The sequence below is a fragment of the Varanus komodoensis genome, unplaced genomic scaffold (assembly GCF_004798865.1).
Source record: "Varanus komodoensis strain SLA01 unplaced genomic scaffold, ASM479886v1 scaffold5, whole genome shotgun sequence".
Classification (NCBI taxonomy): Eukaryota; Metazoa; Chordata; class Lepidosauria; order Squamata; family Varanidae; genus Varanus; species Varanus komodoensis.
Genome location: NW_025336087.1, coordinates 21,518,344 through 21,539,260, shown reverse-complemented (window position 1 = coordinate 21,539,260; position 20,917 = coordinate 21,518,344). Strand labels below are relative to the sequence as shown.

Here is a 20,917-nt window from a genome sequence, read left to right as displayed (position 1 = left end):
CAAACTCTCAATTTTGAACCAATCAGTGGTTCTGTGTCCAGTTCTCACTGTTGCTTCTTGACCCGCATATAGTTTCTCAAGAGACAAATAAGATGGTCAGGTACTCCCGTCTCTTTAAGAACTTGCCACAATTTGCTGTGATCCACACAATCAAAGGCATTAGCATAGTCAATGAAGCAGAAGTAGATGTTTTTTCTGGAACTCCCTAGCTTTCTCCATGATCCAGCGTATGTTGGCAATTTGATCTCTAGTTCCTCTGCCTCTTCGAAATCCTGCCTGTACTTCTGGTAGTTCTTGGTCCACATACTGCTGGAGCCTAGCTTGTAGGATTATGAGCATAATTTTGCTAGCATGTGAAATGAGTGCAATGGTGCGGTAGTTTGAACATTCTTTGGCATTGCCCTTCTTTGGGATTGGAATGTAAACTGACCTTTTCCAATCCTGTGGCCACTGTTGAGTTTTCCAAATTTGCTGGCATATTGAGTGTAGCACTTTTACTGCATCGTCTTTTATGATTTTGAATAGCTCAGCTGGAATACTGTCACCTCCACTAGCTTTGTTGTTGCTCAGGCTTCCTAAGACCCATTTGACTTCACATTCCAGGATGTCTGGCTCGAGGTCAGTGACCACCCCATCATGGTTATCAGGGACGTTAAGCTGTTTCTTGCATAGTTCCTCTGTGTAATCTTGGCACCTCTTCTTAATCTCTTCTGCCTCTGTTAGGTCCCTGCCATTTTGGTCCTTTATCATGCCCATCTTTGCATGAAATGTTTCCTTCGTATCTCCAATTTTCTTGAAGAGATCTCTGGTGCTCCCTATTCTATTGTTTTCTTCCTTGCTACTCCTTGAGCAAAGCAAAGGATACTTATAAAGAAGGCCAGAGGACAAAAACAAATCAACAATGGACGAAACAAATCCTAGTTGGTTTGAACATCTGTACAGTGTACCCTGGCCTCTCCAACAAACTATGATGAAAACTATGGCTTAGTATTTCTGAGCATTTTAAATACTGTAATGATTGCATATGCATCAGAAAGCAAAAACTTCCAGAGGCATAGTAATAGTACAAGGCAGTTAAGTAGGCAGGAAAGTGAAGACAAGTTATACAAGTCTAGGCAAAGACTATGTTCACACATAACAATAAGCCATGGTGGAAAGGGTGAACAACTGGTTACCTTGAATCACCACAGAGAATCAACAGTTTGTTCTAAGGTTTCTACATTTCCACATTGCATCTTCTTATGTGTGAAGCCCATCACAATGTTTTCCCGTGGTTTCCTCATTTTGGCCAGCAAGGTGCATGTGCAGGAGAGAGATGCCCATCTCACAAGAAATGCACGAGAGAGAGGCATCTCTCCCATGCCCCTTGCAGGCATGGCAGTGAGTGGAGAGGAGGAAAGGGACAATGAGGCGAGGTAGGCATGATGGCCGTGGAGTGGCTGGGCACTGGGGAGTGCCTGCTGGAAGGCAGGACAGGGAGCACCTCCTGCAGCAGCAACCATAGGATCGGCCATGCATGGCATTTCCGTCTGGTTGCCTCCCTGTGCTGCAGCAGCATACAGGCCGTGCATGGGGCCTCACCATCAGGAGCTCAAGTCTCTCGCCTCCTGCTCTCTGCTTGGCTCTCGTCTGTTCCCAGCAATCCAGGAGATTCCCTGCAAGCCCTGTCCCCCCACCCTGACAGCCTGTCAGAATTTCCCAGGCAGATGCCCAGATCACCAGCCTTGGGGAAGTGTGCCCAGCAGGGCATGCTCCCTCCATCCCTGGCACCATGCACTGGGCTGCTGGGGAGAGGTGGCCCTGGTAGCATGTGAAACTCCTGTGCATGGTGGGGGAACCACTGAGCAGATGTGCAGTGAGGGAAGAGGAGATGTGTGTGTAAGATGTGCGGATAAGTGCTTGTGTGTGGGCATAGAGAAGGGCATGGTGGCAATGGAGGGGGGCACTGCTCTGTTGCTCCTGCAGAGCCACTCTGCTACCCTAACAAGCAGATGGGGCTCTGTGGTGTAGCAGCGAGGGAAGAAGTGGGGGCCACCAGCGAACACACCCAGGGGAACATGTGGACCAATGGGAAACAGGCAGGCAGGAGCCATGTGCCCTGGGATTGATTCTAGCCACAGGGGCTGATGGGATATGTGAAGGAAGGAAGGTGGAGGGGTGCAGAAACTACTCATGAGTAGTTACCTTGCAAATATGTGAATACAGGGAACAAGTTAAGATAGATAGCTCCGTGGTATTGCTTAGCGTTACTTGTGAACATAGCCAGGATAGGACTGATAGAGTATTTCTGATATGCAGTCTACTGAAAATTAATAGTGTATAGATATGAGTACCTTTTAGAAAGTTTTGCCCGTTTGCCTGCAGCGCAGAAATAGAAACTCGATAAAACTTGTAAAAGAGGTTCTTAGATAATATTCTCCTTTTTTATTCTCATATTTTAAATCCTAGTATTGAAAGCGTATGAAAAGCAAAAGACTGTGAGTTTCAAAGTTAGACATTTCTGCACTTTAAGATATTTTTGGAATTGTATTTTCCTCAGATGATCCAGCGAGAAGCAGAAGTAAAAACTAAAGTTACTGCTGTGGCATTGACAGACTCCATTCACAATGTATGGCATCAAGAAGCTGGCAAAACAATTCGAGAGTGGATGCGAGAGGTGAGGCTTGATTGTGGTATTCAAACTGTATTTCTTTTTGTAAATTCTATTTGGGTAATACTTATGTGAGTGTTAGAACAAGTTTTAAAATACACATTTTATTATATTTTAGCATAATTTAATTTCATTTTGCTTATTGCTAGTTCTTCTTCATGGGCTCTGTGCATCACACATATGGGTGTCTGTACCCACACAAGGGCTATATTGGGAAAACTTCAATAGCTTAGTGTGGCAGAGTGGATAGGATCACCTTTCCTTTCTGTTCCAAGGTATCTATGGGAGGGGTTCTCGCCCAGTCCCTCAGTTACTTTTCAACTGCACATCACAAAGATTGGGATTGGGAATTCTTCACTCCTTTCTCCTTTGCTCCTCACATCACACTGCTAAGTACCTTACCATTTTTTCTCCTTGCTTCTCTTCATGCCTTCTCTTAGCATCTCATTCTTTCCTCTCTCTTTCTACAAAAAGAAAAGAAAAGAAAGAAAGTGACAGGCTCTTCTCACCAAAAATATACATTTTGCCTGCCCACCTTTCCTGACACCCTTTCCATCTCTTGCTTCCTTCCCATCTGTGTGATGGCGTCCATGACCTTTCGTAGCTGCACCTCATGTGAGACCTGTCTGCTGTCAATAGACAGACATTCCCCATGCCTTCCCTGCCTCGGCAAGAAGCAGAAAGTCAAGACTTGTCTCCACTATCAGGCTTTTAAAAAAATAAACACTCCAGGGGCAGGCAGATTGGCTGAAAGCCAAACTCTGGAAAAGGGTCCTCCACATGGTGAACTCATCCAAGCAGGATGTGGAGAGGCCCTGTACTTCTATGGGTGCTGGGAAGGAGGCCCAAGATGGCCAATTCAAACAAGAAAATAGCTGTCAGCATGATCAAGGTTAAGGCTGACACCCCTCCTAAAAAAAGTGCCATGTGAGTGCCTGCCTACCCACCAGCTTCACCAATCATTGGTTCCCTGGTCCACAGCAACCACCAACCAACATTACAACCAGGGAACCCACCAACCTAGGCTACTGCTGATTCTGGAGACTGATCGCCTCACCACCGCCATCATGCTCAGTCAAGGGACACCTCCCCCATGCATGAGTTACTGCCACCTTCGACCTCCCGGCTATGCACTCCAACTTCACCATGTGGCCTCTCGCTCAAGCGCCCACCAGCTCCACACTCAGCATGTGACCCAGGCCCCAGGGGACACTGGGAACTTTTCTGGCCTCCCCTACGTGACTGGAACCATAATGGTCCATGGTGTTTAGCTTCCACTGACCTGGACAAGCTGTTGGAGTATTCAGACCTCCCAGAAGAGTTGCCCTCCACTGCTGCCTCGCCACCACGAGACCTGCCAAATGTACAGGAGAGATTCCAACTCCTCCACTGGGGACTTTGATGCAGACCGCCACCAAACCCTGCCAGGCATCCAGTGATACCAATACCGTGACAACAACCAATGCCAGGATTATGCTGATGCTTAATACCACCATACCACCTCTGCACCAATGCCGAAAATCGATGCTGGCCCTAAATCGACTCCCAACACCCATAACTGAGACTCTGACATCTAGTTCCATCAATGCCCAAACTTCCCCGACATCAATTCCCTTAAGGTTGAGCCTCTCCAACACTGACCTGCCATTGGCCACCAACACTGAGCAGAATCTAACACCAATACCACCTTATTGCAAAAAATCTATTTCAATCTCTACATTCCCCTGTGCCCCACAGCAAGTGATGTGATATTGTTGTCTGTACTTACCACCAGCCTTCTATAGTAGAATGGTTTTTTGTCATATAAACGTGAGAAGAAGCAGTTCTTCTTGATCTCTTCGCATCACATATATGGACTCTGCACCTGTGTGGAGTCTGGTGTTTGGTATACATGGGAGGAGTACCCACCCATTCCCTTAGTTCTTCAACTGTCCCATGTGGTGCCTCAGGAAATTATTTATCCCTTTCTTTTTCTTTCTTTTGAGCATTTTTGTTCTTGTTTCTCCTCTTCTATTCCTAAACGCTTACATGTCATCTGCCAATTTCTACTTTCCTTTCACCTGTGCCTGAGGAACATTCACTCTGCCTATTTGCCTTTGGCATATGTCTGAAACAGGTGCAAAGACATGGGGTGGATTGCCTTTTCATCCTGGATTAAGGCACAGTGTAAAAAAGCCTCCAAGTTGGCTAATGAAGCCAAGGAGCCCACTCCTCCTGTGGCTCTGACCCTAAATATGGGCTAATCCGCATCGCTCAGTTGGCTGGGAAAGTGAAGGAGCCTGTGCCTCCTGGAGATCTGGCCCTAACCATAGACTATCCACATCTCCAGATTGGCTGAAAGCCAAGGAGTCTGCAACAAGGCTTAAAGGGACAAGAAGTTCCCTCAGTGGAGGGACTCACTCACTCTGTGCGGTGTCAGTTGCTGGCATGGCCCTCCAGCTGGCATGCTGGTTCTGGGAGTTTCATGCAGCTTTGACTCCCCCCAAAGTCCTTAGGACAGGGAGGGGCTCTGCAGCCTCTTTCACTGTAGCACATGCTACTAGTAAGGTGTGCAAGCACAGGAGGATGCTCCGATGTTGGGAGTGAGAAAGATGGCTGCTTTGAGCACTCATTCTCAAGGACTGCTGTCTGGGATTAATCAGAATCAGAATGTGAAGCAGAATGGGAAGGAGTTTGGGAGTATGGGCCATGCCGAGACACTGAAGAAAGAAAAGCACAGGCATTTATCTCAAGGCCAGACTCCCCAGGTGGACAGGGTTAAGGTTAGGGCCACTTCCCAGCCAGCATAGGCTCCACAAAGAAGCGTAGGCAGGGCTTGCTTCCCACCAGTCGGTCAATGTTTCCTCCACTAAAGACGCATTCTTGCTGCCAAGCACATGTCCACACCCACCCCACACTATGCGCTGTTACCCAGGTATGAGTTCCAGGAGGAAGTCCCACTGCCCACTTCAGAACAGGCAGCTCTGCTCAGCACTCAGTCATGGTACTGTCTGCGGCACTGCTGACTGCTGCTCCCAAGCTGGCAGGGCTGCGTGAACAGGCACAGACAGGGCTTAATTGCCTTCTTCCTGCCAGGTAACACCCACTTCCAGCTGCATCAGCAGCTTCAAATACAGAACCCTGAGGAAGATGTAGAGTCAGGGGGCACCACACAAGTGGGGAAGCCATTGTGGTGTAGTAGTTAAGAATGCTGTACTAAGACCCAGGAGATCTGGGTTCTAGCCCCTACCCAGCCATGAAACTAATTGATTTTGGGCCATTCAAAGATGGAGAGTCTGGCAATCTGTTTGCCACTCAGAGCAATACTATTTGCAACATGCTTCTCTTAATTGGATGGGGAGAGAAATTAGGAGCAAACATTGGTTGAAAGACTGTGGAATACATCCTAATAACTTAGTTGCCCAAGTAGCCCAGGTTGCCACCTGTTGAAATTTTTTTATTTATTTATTTTTCCATTTATATCCTGCCTTTTTCCTACAAAGGGCTCAAGGCAGCTTACATCATTCTCCTCCTCCATCTTATCCCCACAGCAACAACTCTGTGAGGTAGGTTGGGCTGAGAGTCTGTGACTGGCCCAAAGTCACCCAGTTGGCTCCATGGCTGAGTGGGGACTAGAACCCAGATCGTCTGAGTCCCAGTCCCATGCTCTCAACCACTACACCACACTGGCTCTCTGAATCCAGCTGAATCTTCATCCAGTCTCCCCTGAAACTGGACCTAATCTGAATCCTTCCAACAGGAAGTCCTGTGATGCAAAATAAAAGTTTTTTTTCTCATGGACTATTGTTTTTTTCTCACACTCCTTTAATAAACAGTTCTTATAAGTGCTAAAGAACATTGCTCCACCAACTCATTGCTTAACACCTATCTAGAGCCTCTCTGTTGTCCTACAGGTCCTTACAAGAGAACTGCTCAAACCCATGGCGACTGTTGATTTTTGTTTACTACCCTAGAACAAACTGTTCTGTCATTTCCAAAGACTCTTTATCTATTACAGTGACAAACCCAAAGGATATCGCCTGTCAGCAGTTTGTCTGGTGAAGATAACTTTTGTAGCTTATAATCTGCCTGCTTTATAGCTTTTAGTATCACAAAAGGTGCACTGTCTGCAAGCAATGGTGATGTGAAATTCACTCCACACCAGGATTCCTCTACTGAACTGGTCAACTCTGTTGAAATTCGGGAAACATTACAGACTTATCCATACCCTTGGAAGGGCAGTCTTTTTCTCCTCTGGTAATGACACCAGCTCACCATCCAGTGATGCCTAAGCTTGCTAATCGCCCATGTGTGTGAAGTACAGAGACCACAAAGGAAGGCAGGTTGCTTACCTGTAACCGTCATTCTTCAGGTGGTCATCTGTGCATTTATGCATCCCACCCTTCAACACCTCTTTGGTGTCATGTTCTAAGTTTTCCTCCTCCTATATGCAGTGAGATTAGATATGTCCTTGTTTGCTATACTTACATTTGGTTCAACTAAGGTCTAAGTCAAGATGATCCTTCCTCCGTCTCAAGGCCACAGAGTGGTCTCATGTGAACTGAGGGAATGGGCAGTATCTCGAGGGTAGAGGAGATGTTTCCTCCAAAGCACTCTCAGCTGTGTGAAATCTTCCTGACAACAGGCTCCACACAGGCTCAGAGCCTATATATGTGATTGCCCACACCCACATCGATGACCACTGAAAGAATGACTGTTACAGGTAAGTAACCTGCCTTTCCTTTCACAAGGATCTATAGGAAAGGGCTTTCACGTTTGCATTGTTTTTATATTGAAAGCTGTCTTGGGAAGTCTGTGGTCTCAAAAGGCAGCTAAAATTAAATAATTAATAAGTAAAATATATGCAAACGCTTTCATTTTTCCAGAATGGATTATAGCTTTCAGGTCTCTCTGATACTATTGTGTAACCAGCCTTAGCCAACCTGGAACCCTTCAGATGTTTTGGACTTCAACTTGCATCAATCTCATTTGTTGTTGTTAGTCACGAAGTTGTGTCCGACCCATTGCGACCCCATGGACAACACTTCTCCAGGCCTTCCTGTCCTCCACCATCTCCCGGAGTCCACCTAAGCTCACACCAACTGCCTCAGTGACTCCATCTAACCACCTCGTCCTCTGCCATCCCCTTCTTCTTTTGCCATCTATTGTTCCCAGCATTAGACTCTTCTCCAGGGAGTCCTTCCTTCTCATTAGGTGGCCAAAGTATTTGAGTTTCATCTTCAGTATCTGGCCTTCTAAAGAGCAGTCAGGGTTGATCTCCTCTAGGACTGACCGGTTTGATCGCCTTGCGGTCCAAGGGATTCTCAGGAGTCTCCTCCAGCACCACAATTCAAAGGCCTCAATCCTTTTGCGCTCAGCAGTCCAGCTTTCACAGCCATACATTGCAACTGGGAAAACCATAGCCTTGACTATACGCACTTTTGTTGGCAGGGTGATGTCTCTGCTTCAGGAATTATGAGAATAGCAGTCCAAAACATCTGCAGGGTATCAGGTTCAGGAAATCTGCTGTAAACAAACAACAGGTCTTCTTACAACCACTCAGTGCAATTTGTGTTTTTAAAACAGCCCCTATACCATAGTTACAATCCTATTTTAAAACTTTGGAGGGCTCTACTAGATACACAAGCACTCGAGTGCCTGTAAATGAACATGTATGTATTGTGGTTGTTCTGTATTTTTAAGTATGCCCTTTTAACTCTTAAGTGTCAGAATACAGACTTGAAAATGGAGATAATTTGTAATGTAAACTGTCCTAATTTCCTTTTTTCCTTATCGTTTTTACAGTCCAATGAAACTTACAGTTTTCCAATTGTAATATTTTCTCTATTGTAATATATTAGAAATAATGGTAATAGTCTTTTTGTGAATGCAATTAAGTTTCTGTTTATAAAATGGGATTTTTCTCTTTCCTCCATGTCTTCTTAGAACCTTGGGGGCATCACTGTGAATGAAATAAGACATTGTATGGGAAGCTATAAAGGGAATTTGCCAGAACTGTGGAGCATCATAAGAACCAAGCCAATGTTAGCTGCTTAATCCAATGCTTTTACTAGAATTGAGCTTTCGAATAGAATTGCTGTCTTTGACCTAATATTATAGGTTATGAGCCTATGACACAAAGTTCTGATCTAATATATACCAAAGGCACTAAAACCTAAAGGTTTTGTCAGAAAACTCAGTGTTTCTTTATGAAAACTCAGAATGTTAAATATACCATATTTTTCACTCTATAAGACGCACCTAGTTTTTAGAGGAGGGATCCATGGAAAGCTTCCTGATAATCACAGGCACATTCCCCATCACTTCCCCATGGGCTTCATTAAAAGACGGGTTGCCATTTGAAAACACACACCGACCTGTGATTAACAGCTCTCACCTACGCCGGAGGAGGGGAACGGAGCAGGGCACGCCGAGCACGTGCCAGCCAGGTGTGGTACAGCTGGGCCGGCAGTGTGCTGGCAGTGGTCTTCCGGGCGGCGCAGCAGCAGGTCTTCCCGGGCGGTGGGGGTGAGCAGTCCGTCTCTCCGTGTGGCCGGTGGGTTAAAGCCCGCGGCTCCTCCTCCACCGCGGCAGGTCTTCCCAGGCGGTGGGGGTGAGTAGTCCGTCTCTCCGTGCAGCCAGCGGGTTAAAGCCCACAGCGCCTCCTCCTCCTCCACACTGCTCCCCCTGAGCGGCACAGCTCTCACCTGCGCCAGAGCGGGGGGTGGAACAGCACGTGCCAAGCGCTTGCTGGCCAGGTGGTGCCACGTGGTGCTGGCAGGCCGGCAGCATCCCGGGCATCGGGCACACACACATTCGCTCTATAAGACGCAAAGACATTTCCCCTTTTGAGGGGGGAAAAGTGCGTCTTATAGAGCGAAAAATACGGTATATCATCAGGGAGGGGAAAAGAATAGCCTTCCAATTTTAATCTGAAAATTAATTGTTCTTTAAATACATTTAAACATGACCAGTTTGTTATCTTCTATTTCTTTCTCAGAGGGAAGATTTGAAACAATAAGAATAATGGTTAGTGAATTAAAATAGGCATAGGATGGTAAATAATCTTAAATAAGCAGTATTTTTACGTGAATTTCATGATTGTTGCTAAAACCACATCATGTCACAGGGGTATATTTTCACTAGGTTTAAGTCTAAAGGTAGAATGAATAATAATTAAAAACTTCTCTCTGTTGCTTTATATTTGTAGTTCTAATTGCTGTCATTGAAAGAAAAAATGGTCAAAATAGCAGTTTTTCATTGCATCTATGTACTCTGCCTATTTTTAGTTCCAATAGAAGTCATAATTTTTAATTTATTAGGCAGTGTGATTGCTGATAAAACAAATCTTACACTTTCATATCTTCACTTTGCATTTGAGAATACTCAGTTCTTACAGCCAAGTGGCACACTACACAGAAAACTAGTTAATTGTGTTCAAATCTTCTGTATTATCTCAAATTCTCTGATGTAATGTTCTATCAGTAGTAATATTAAATTTACCTATATCAAATGGATATAGTGCTTCATAAAAATACACTGCTTTTGTATTTCAGCACTAAGTTACAATTCCACATTCAGCTTTTAATTAAAACTTGCCATGCAAATATGCATCTTAAAGCCTTTGTGAAATATAAAAAATATTACCATCTCAACTGTTTTAGTAAAAAGATAACAAACACACTAGCCAGTTATTTTTTAAATTATTTTCATGGATATTTCACTCAGTTCAATAGTTTCATTGATCTACTATTTCTTACAAAAATCTGCCATGCTTTGTGAACTTCACTTTCTAATCTCATACAGCAACTCTTCCTTTATGTTCTTCCTGCTCTCCCTGGTCCCAGAACAGTAGGGTTGCCTTGACAAATCTATTCAAAAGCCATTCCTTTGCCTTTATTGGTGGGGATTGGAGCCTTTGAAATTCTCTCCTCACTGCAACACAGCTGACATCTTCTTCCAGACAGAATGAATTAAGAAACTACAATAAGACACTTGATCTACCAGTCAAGGATCTTTCCACAGTGAGGATGGATTCCATGGTGCACAACTAGGGCAGCAAGCATCTAAAAATATACAATACATGCTTGCTTGCCAGAAGAACAACCGGCCATCTTGAAACAAAGATTAATGGGATTTTTAAATAAAATTCTTGAGTAAAAACAAATGTTTACATATTCATTAATTCCTTTGGGGTATGCGTGTAAAAAACTCTTTCTTCCCCTACCCATGTTTTAATATAATTATTTAATTTTTGAAAAGTGAAATAAAATCTTCATATTTTAACAAAACCTGTTTATTCTACAGCAGGCATTTAAGAACACAGTATTTAATGACAAATACTTAACAGTTTTAGAATTATGGTTAATATTGAATGCACACTTTATGAATTTGTTGAAAAGGAAAGAGCAACATAATTGAAACTATTTAGACAGTTGGATAAGAAAAGGTAAATATAAATTATTATTAATTTCATTTCTGCATTGCCCAATAACTGGAGTAAATAAATCATTGCCTCCATGAAGGGTAAGAATTTAACCTTTTAACTTGCCTATATTAATATGCAAACTCACAGTTTTATTTAGATGTACATTTGCACGTATTCTCTCAAATGTATATTGAGCCATCACTCTTAGAAAAACCATGATTGTTATATAAGTAAACAAGAGATAAATTATTCTAATTTGTGCTGAGTTGTTCCTAACTAAAATCTGAATCACATTCAGTTTCTTCTAATCCTTTGTCTTTTGTGTTCTAAATGGGAGTGTTAGTGTGAGCCACATCCATTTCAGTAAAGCAATTTATAAAGCTAAATTTACCCTGCTCAATGGTATCTTTAAATCATATGCAGATATAAGTGTGTATGTAATTTAAGCTGTATATCTCAAGCTAACAAATCTATTTTTATTTCAGTAGCAATATATTGGCATGCAGAGTAGTTACTGTGGGAGCCATCTACTCCTTCCCCTCCCTTCATTATTAGGTGGTGATGTGGCAAGGTATCGTCAGACTGTCTATTGGCTGAAAAGCTCATAAGATGCTTTTCAAGGGAACTGTGTTATTCAAGGACCCTGTGTCCTTGAACAGTACTTGTAGTGGGGCAGGGTTTATATGTGGACAGTGACTGCTTCTGCTCTGGATGAGGGCTCAAGGCTTGGTATCTAGACTCCAGCTGTGACTTTGCTCCTGATTCAGATTTTTTTTCCAATAACAGAACTGCTGTAATTGGGTATCAAGTTCAGAACCTCTGGATACTTCAGTAGAGTCCATGTTACCTGACTGCCCACGAGTTTCTGCAGGTATGAAAAACTAAACCAGAAGTACACCATTCGTGTGATGAATTGTCTTTCCCCCTTTCTGTATTCTATTTGTCCTCTGAGCCTTCAGTGTAACTTAGAATATTACACCATTCATTTTTTTTCTCTTTATTTTTGTGTCTGCTTGTTTCTGCTACCTTTAAGAAATACATAGTAAAATAGCGTTGATTTCCAGCTTCTTTCTCATTGTGATTAATTTATAACTCCCTGAAATATAGAAGCACAAAACATTGTAAAGCATGACGAAAAGTTGTAAAGCTGAATTTAATACAATTTCTTTAAGATGGGAATTTCTATAAAAATTCTTTAATGAATCAACAGTTTGATAGGACACCAGGTACAATAGGATACCGGATAGCTAAGTGTTGGGTAGGAATTAGGATGCAGTTCTGCCTATTGTCATTGCTGAAGTTGGTATCAAAATATGAAGCTGCTGGGGTTTTACTGATGCTTATGAAATACTTATTTTTCATGAGTGAGATAAATAAGTTATAAAGCCAAGATACAAAGAACTATTAACAAGTATATGATATGGTAACATCTTTTGAAATAAAGAGGTGTTCCAAAAGCAGTTTGTGGTGTAGCATGGGGCCAATTCACAGAAAATGTGTCAAAAATTTCACTAGGTTAAGGCTCCATATATGACTCTAAGCACCCCTTCTTTTGATCAAAATACTATATGGAAGAAACAGGCAGTAGAGGAATTTTATGTGCCTCATCCCCTATTTATGAACTCCCCAAAGTCATTTGGTGACTACCTTTGCAAAAAGAATGCTGGACTAGGTGCTCATGATTAATCTAGGCCACAATGTGGATTCAAAATAGAGGTGATGTCTATGCTTTGATTCCTCATTTGCTGTGCAATACAAGACCCATGTCACAGAAATCTACTCAGTTAATTTCTCACTCCAATTACTATTACTCTATTAATTTAATTTCAATACCAACAAAAAGCTAAAGCTCTCTGAGCAGTTTACTACAGTTCCTAGGACCATAACACAGTAGTGCACCAGCATTTTTTCCAAAATCCAAAAATAAATTAAAAGTGGAAACAATATTTGACACAAAGTAGACATTAAAAACACAGGTATACCCATCAAGTCATCCTTGGATATTTTAAAACACCTTGACATAAAGTGTAATTTTAACCTGGCATCAGAAAGATAATAAGGTTGCTGCCAGGTGGGCATCAACATGGAGATCATTCCATGGTCAGGTCACTGCCACTGAGAAAGCCTTCCCTTTTGCTTATACCTGCTGACCCTCCCTTTGAAGTAGCACTCAGGGGAAGGTCTCAGATGCTGAATGCAGAGTCTGACAGGTTTTGGTGCCCTAAGCTAGCTAGTCTCCAATCATCTCAAAATAAATTCCCTTCCAACTAACAGCATAGAGAAGACTGAGAAGAGACATAATAGCTCTTCTCAAATATCTGAAGAGCCATCATGCAGAAGACAGAGCACATGTGTTCTCTGTTGCTCTGGAGGAACCGATCAGTGGAAATTACAGAGAAGTATAATTCAGGAAAACGCTTGGAGAAACCTCCTCATAGTAAGAGCTCTTCAAGAGCAAAACAATTAGCAGAATGTGTGAGCTTCCAAAATACAACCTTCCCCTAGCAAATAAGCTATATAGTGTGGGTTGTTTGTGGAACAACGCATGATGCACCTAACAGATGATCAGATTCACTGTGCATCTCCCCCTTCCATTTTCATCTTCTTGCTAGTGTCGCAGGGATTTGGTGGCTGAACCCATGTTGTCTCCTCTCCCTGCTCTTATTCTGAGCCCTGTTCAGTTACTGCTATCACTTCCCCCTTTTTTCTCCTTTCAGACACTTTTATGAGATCTGTCACTGACAGCCCCTCCAAAATGCCTAAATGGTACATTGCAGCAGCTATCACTCATTTGCCTCCTTTTTAGTTTTATTATTAGGTGCAAATATTTTCATTGTTGCTGCCAACCTTTCTGTGAAGTTATAATGTGAAGTCTTGCCTGATTAGTTTCTTGGTAAATGTCTCTTGTTCAAGTGCAGAAGGCAACTTCCATGGACCCTGACAAAGCAAGGTTGTAAATAAGTTAATGTGTTAGCTTACTTTTCATTTGACAGCTGTTCAATGGTAAGCTATCAAGAGAAAAGGAAAGGTACTAGGTGATCTTTGTTCATGAAAGGAGTAGTGACTACATTTCCCTTTTTTGGGTGTGAACCTGTTTTGCCCTGATCATTCTCTGTCCTTTCCATCTTTTTCCTAACCCTTTAGGAACTCCACAAAAGTAAGATCTACACACAGCCCTTTTTGCAAGCAAGATTTTTGCTTAAGAGGGATTTTTGACAGAGCTAAGCAGAGGGGGTTTTTTTATATAGATTTCATGCTTGTCAAGCCTTGTTAAATGCCCTGATTAACAAATTTATTTTGTCATCTGTACAAGAAAATGAGGTTCACAAATGAAACATGGAAATATAGTTGGGTCCTCTTTTTATGAGCAAAGATACCCTCATGCCTTTAATCTGTACTTGGCAGTTACTTTTTGACAGCTGTCAAGCAAAAAATGAAATATTAATCTATTTGCAGACTTGCTTTATCAGTAGCCATGGAAATTGCCTCCTATGTTTTGACCGAAGACACTTAACAGGGCTAGTGATACCTGGGGAATCCAATTTGGACATGGGAATGCATCTTCCTTGCCTCAGCTCACTGGACTCTGACCCACATTTTTTCTGCTTGAAGTTCTGCACTGAGCATTTCTTGAAATGAGCATTTATGTGGGTATCCAGCAAGAACTTAAACAAGCACACATGTCAACTAGGTACCCACTGTGCTAGTGTAGTTCTGCTTCCATACATGTGACTTGCAAGCTTTGTGTACTTTGCATAAAAGAATTGTGTACTTTGTGTACTTTTTACAAATAATTATGTGCTTTGTGCAAAGATGCCACTAATGTTCTCAAGATTTCATAACTGTTAGAGCAGTGTGACAATGGAACCAATGACCTAGGGACGCTGTGGGCTCTCCGACGCTAGAGGCATTCAAGATGCAACTGGACAGCCATCTGAGGGGGATAGTTCAACTGGGGGCCCTGCAATGAGTAGGGGATTGGATCCGATGGCCTTCTGACTCCTTTCAACTCTACTATTCTATGATTCTATGAACCTCTAGAACAAGCTACAGGTTGCCAGCATTTTTGTTGCCCAGACCAAGCCATCTGTGAGATGTCATCTGAGTTCACATAACAACCGACCATCACTAGTTACTGATGATGAGTTACTATGTCATGTGAACCCAGTAACTGTATTGAGAGGTGTGCCAAGCTCACCTTCACTGGAAATATTAAAGCAGAGGTTGTACAGGATGTTCTAGCTGTTTCCTGCATTGTAGACCCTGCATTGAGTAAGGGGTTAAAATAGATCACCTTCCAGTTTCAATTCTGAACTTCTAAGATTCTAATATCCAATGCTGTTCTTCCCATAAGAACTGTGAATGGGCAAGGTCTGATAGGGGTTTGACCTTCTGAGTTCTAGCTCAGAGATTATAGGATCCTATGTTGACTGTGTTTGGAGGCCATAGGATTGCTCCTAGAATAATTTTAAATAGTTGATTTCATGGTGTTCCCTTTGTTTTTCAAAAATAGTGTCCATTGTGCAATTTGAATGATGAGGGACAACTGAATGAAAGCAACAATAGTAGCAATTTATCATATTCTGCCTTGTCTTGTGGAATCTCTAAACCTTGTTTTAGTTTTCTGTAAGTTAATTGTGTCTTGTTTATATAATATAACAGAATATTCTATTCATACTATCATGTCTGAGACTGAAATCAAGTTTATTGTCCTTCAGAATTCAGGCAGAAGCTAACTAGAAATTTTCTGACTTTCTCTGTATTTGGTATTTTGTTTCCCTGATGTCCATTAAATCTGATTCCCACCCAATTGAGAATTTTGAAGAACTGTGCAAACAAAACAGCCGAATTCCAGCACTTCTACTAATTTGTTAAAGGCATATTATCTAAAGAGTACCTGCCTGCAGTTCCTTTGAGAGAAATGAATATTTTTAGTACCATGTCTGGAAGTATATTGCTATATGCTTAGTGTTCTTACCAATTATTGTGGGACACTGAAATTCTTCATGTAGCATCCCTATATATACCATGCTCCTTCCAAGAAAAGATATAACAACACAGACCTAAATGATCCTCTTAGCACCAATCTGTGATATGAAGTGAGAGAAGGACCAAAAATGGAACTGGATCTGCATGCAATTGAGCAAGGTAGTAGCAAGGGTTAACTCTCACTTCATTAATGAAGTGCAAATTGCTAAGGATTAAGGGACAATTACTCTCGAGCAGCTGGGTTCACACTTCATCTGAAGGTGGATTAGTGGACTGGTAAACTGCAAGTGTGAATTAGCTTTGTGTCTCTTTAGCTTCAAGAAATCATTATTACTTTGAGGTGGGAAGAGGAGCTACCTTAGGAATACCAGGTGGAGTTTCTGCAACTTCCCATTTTAGATGCCTTTCTTGCAAGTATAATTGCATGCTATGCTTCCCAAAATGAAGGGGAGTTCCTACATCTGCATGTTCTGTTCTTCTCTGTGAAATCATATGTGAATCCTATTGTTACTTTCAGCTAGCCACTGTAATTGACTAATCTGATCATTTTAATGTAGAAGTATCCTCAAATAGATTGCCTTTATTTCCCTGCAGTTGCACTATATTTATGTAAAAACAATGAAAAACCATCTTACTTATAACACACTAGTGTTGTTGTTTATTTGCATTCAGCTCTTTATGAAAATTGTACAAATATGTCTATACCAATAGTCTTCAAAGTACCAGTGAAAAGTATTTTTTCAGCAAAGATTTAGAATCATATAATTCAAATTCATTTAGAATCAAGGCAAACGATGCCACCTCATAGTATTCTTAAAACCAATCAATGGAACAATAAAATACCTAAGGGGTAGCTGGTAATGCTAGATGTCAGGAAAATGGCCTGGCAAATAGGTGTCTTTAGTCGTTGGTGCAAAGTCTCCACACAAGAATCTTGCCTGATGAGGAGATCATTCCACATAGTGGGTGCCACCATGGAGAAAACCCTCCTTCACATCACAAGTGATTTTCAGTAGGCTGCTGTGGTAAAATAAACAAGATTTCTTTCTCAGAACCCAAAGACTTGGCAGCAAATATGTGAAAAGGCAGTCTTCCTTAGATTGAAGTCTTAATCTACTTGGGGAGAATGGTGAAACTGTTCCTTTTCCGTATGTGCACACCACAAATGCAGTTGCACTGAAACAAGTTAATGTAATGAATTTGTTGCATACAAGCTGTTGAAACAGATTCACTTATTTGGTACATATCACTGTCTGGATTGCTAGATCCCACTTTTTGTATAAGTGTGCAGATATTTTTGGAATATGCACTGAGATTTCTTTATAGTTTCTTAAATATCAATACAGATGTAGAACATTGAGCCAGAAATTTGAAGCAATTGAAATATTCTTATTTCATACGTCGTCGTCGTCGTCGTCGTCATCATCATTATTATTACTATAATTTGTATAACAAAAATGACATACTTCCTTCTAGTAATTGAATTCTTAAAATGCCTGGTGAAATTAAAGAATCTTTCAAAAAATAATAATGGAGAATATATCAGTTGCAAAAGGTTATCCTAGAAATGTGAACTAATATAAACTTATGTAGTGATGCACACTTGAATCCACATGCAGCTTAAAAGAACACCTTTAGAAGGTTTAAATTGTCAAATTAATTTCATTTAATGTTCTGTGTGTGCCTCTGTGGCTTATGATCTGGTATTTTTTCTTAATTTAGAAAGTGTGTTCTGAGTCTCTGAAGCATACCTTGTGAAAACCAAATTTTACTCAGGAAAATGATATACAGTAGCATTGCAACATACATTTACACTTTACCTGTGTATTTTGCTTAAGAGTATTAATATTGTAAATTGTTACATAGTTGGTTACCCTACTCATCTTAGACATACGCTGTAACAGAAACTTTCTAGATTGATGAATACACATTACACTCTTCCATAGACCTTTCACAGTTAGAGATATAAGAATTGTTATTTCATGGAATGCCAAGATTAGCAAATCAGATTAACCATTGTGCTAAAAATGTCATATCATATGGACAAGCTTCAGGCAAATTGGGTCTAGGTATTCAGTAATTACTTATCCTTTTGGAGAAGAGGGTGGGTTTCTTAATGTTCACTCCTTTTTTTGACAATTGAAAACCCATTCTTGGTGGATCAGAAAATAGTGGCCATTACCTTTTCAGGAGGAGTAAATGCTACTTCAGAGTAGATTGAAAGGATTCTCAATTATTATAATGGAATTAATTATGTTAAGCATTTTAAACTGCATAGATAATTCTTCTAAGGCAGTTTACAATAGTCAATAAGACAACATTGACTAAGCCCCTTGAGATCAGCGGGAGAGGCCCTTCTCCGGGAACCCTCCGTGAAGGATATTAGGAGGGTAAGTACTTGGAGGAGGGCTTTCTCTGCGGTGGCGCCCAATCTATGGAATGAGCTCCCCAGAGCCTCGAGGCTTCGGCAAGTGGGGCGGCATAGAAGCTTCCTAAATAAACAAACAAACAAACATGATAAGGTCATAGGAAAGCAGAGTTACACAGAAAGCTCACAACAGCAGATTAATATATAGATCAGATAAAGCAATCAATTAAAAATAACAGGAGCAAATAAAAGCAACATTGAAATAACAACAGCAGCTTAAAAGTTATAGTAACACAATGATAGTTTATTGCCTTGAAAAGCAAGCCTGGCCTCTCTCAGAAAGGACGGGAGTGCTGGCTATACCAACTTGCCAGACTTCTCTCCCATCTGGCTTAGAGAGAAATTCTAGAGGCTCCAGTTCTGCAAGGGGGAGGACAACTCCTCCAAGGCCTGCCTGCATGCCAGACGGCCTGCTATGTGGAGACACAACAGGACTATATTTGCCAGCCTGAAGCAGAATGGTGGCAACCCCAAAGGGGCTAATTCCAAAGGGGGCCAGTGTACCATCTACCCCATGACTAAATACTTGAGCTGACAGAGTGGCCTTGGCTGCAAATGCTGGTCCTGGAGGATGGTAACATACTTGCTGAGTTGGAGGGGCTCAGAATTTCATAGACTCCATGACAACGACAGAACTCTTCCAACACACTGTTGACTCAACATAAGTAGCAGAGCACACTCTAGATTGTTTTGTTTTCAGCCAGTCATGGGGATAGTGACCTGAAAGGGGGTGACTTTGGATAGGTCCCTTTGTCATGGTCAGATCACTGCCTGCTGAGATTTGGACTAATTGTGGTTTTTCCCCTCTGCAGAGGTGGGGATGTATTAAGATCCTCCATCCCCAGGCCCTGGTGGATCTGGATGGTTTCCAGAGGACTCTGGGGGATTCTCTAGGTGCTTGTTTCAAACCCCTGTTTGATCTCTGGGATACAGAGATGACCTGGACAGTTAACATGATTGCTCCTGTTTGTCTTCTCTGTAGTAGAGCTTGTACAATTCCATGATATAACCCAGAACTGAGAGTAATAAAATGTATCAGGAGACAGTTTGAGTGCAAATGGAGGAAAACTCCTATGGAACCCTGGTTTACACCTGTAGTCAAATATATTTGGAGGTAGTTAGGGAGCCAAAGAAATTCAATTACATTCAGTCTTCTCTTTGCTGCCAAGCAGAGCTCTCTAGGATTGTCCAGGGCCTACTACATGCTGGCCCCAAGGACATCTTAGAGCCATCGTGACTCCTCTGCAATGTACAATTGCTAGGTATGTCCAGGATAAAATCTTTTGCATCGTACAAGAGTGAGACTTCAATGTTATTGCAGTGGAATCAGGTGAGATACCTGAAGTTTTTGTTGGTACAGCTCAACAGTGTTGTCAGGGTATTTGTACAAGTTCAATAACCACATCCCAACTGAATCCTTGCTCTTCTTAATTAATATAAGCTAGCAGGGAAGGGACTGCTGGCTGGGCTAGTGAGGTGATTAATGCCACTTTTTGCCACCTGAAAGAGGAAGTGGTGAGAACACTCCTTCTGGATCCAGAAGAATTCACTAATTTTAGACTGGTGGCAAACATCCCTTTCCTGGACAAGGTTCTCGAGCAGGTTGTGGCCAACCAGCTCCAGGCACTCTTGGAATGGAGTAATTATCTGGATCCATTTCACATGGGGTTCAGGCTTGGTTTGGCAAGGAAACAGCTTTGTGCACCCTGTATGACAGCCTATTCTAGGAGAGAGACAAGGGTAGTGTGACTCTGTTAGTATTATTGGACTCTCAGTGACTTTTGATACCATCAGCTACGCTGACCTTCTGGGGCAACTGTCTGAGCTGGGAGGGATGGACTCTGTGATACAGTGCTTCCACTCCTACTTCAATGGATTGCTCCATAAGGTGATGCTTGGGGGACATTGCACTGCCTCTTGGACTCTCCAGTGTGTGGTTCTTCAGGGGTTAGTCTTGTCCCCCATGCTATGAAACTAAATAAACTGTTGAGACCTGCCATCCAGAGTTTTAGAGTGTATTATACAGAACTGTTTCTCCTTTTCATCTTTTTAAGTGAGGCAGTAGATGTGCTAAAATAGTGCCTGGCTGTGACAGGACTGGATGAGGGCTAAGAAACTGAAGCTCAATTCAGCCAAGACTGCGATGCTGTTGGTGGGTGGTTCTTTTGGCCAAATGGAGTTGAGAGCCAGTATACTATAGTAGTTAAGAGCGTGGGACTGGAAATCAAGGCTGGATTCTAGATTCACAGACTCTTAGCCCAACCGAGTTCTTAGCCCACAGGATTATTGGTACTTATTATTTATACTACTTACTTCATTTCTGTACTTCCTCTCAGCTGAATCTCTTTGGGTGATTTACACCACTCCATAAAACAGATTTTAAAATGCAATAAAATATATAATTTATTTATTTATTTATTTATTTATTAAAACATTTTTATGC

The 20,917-nt window shown here is 41.9% G+C and overlaps 1 protein-coding gene across 5 annotated transcripts in view; it reads left to right on the top strand.

Annotated features, from left to right (window-relative positions):
• Window positions 1-20,917, top strand: part of FAM172A (family with sequence similarity 172 member A) — a 312,125-nt gene that overhangs the window by 217,079 nt on the left and 74,129 nt on the right. For all 5 annotated transcript variants that reach the window (XM_044446029.1, XM_044446032.1, XM_044446030.1 and 2 more), the window contains exons 9-10: window positions 2,540-2,656; window positions 11,844-11,928. In XM_044446029.1, the coding sequence (XP_044301964.1) occupies window positions 2,540-2,656; window positions 11,844-11,928 (202 nt within the window). The remainder of the gene's footprint in view (window positions 1-2,539; window positions 2,657-11,843; window positions 11,929-20,917) is intronic.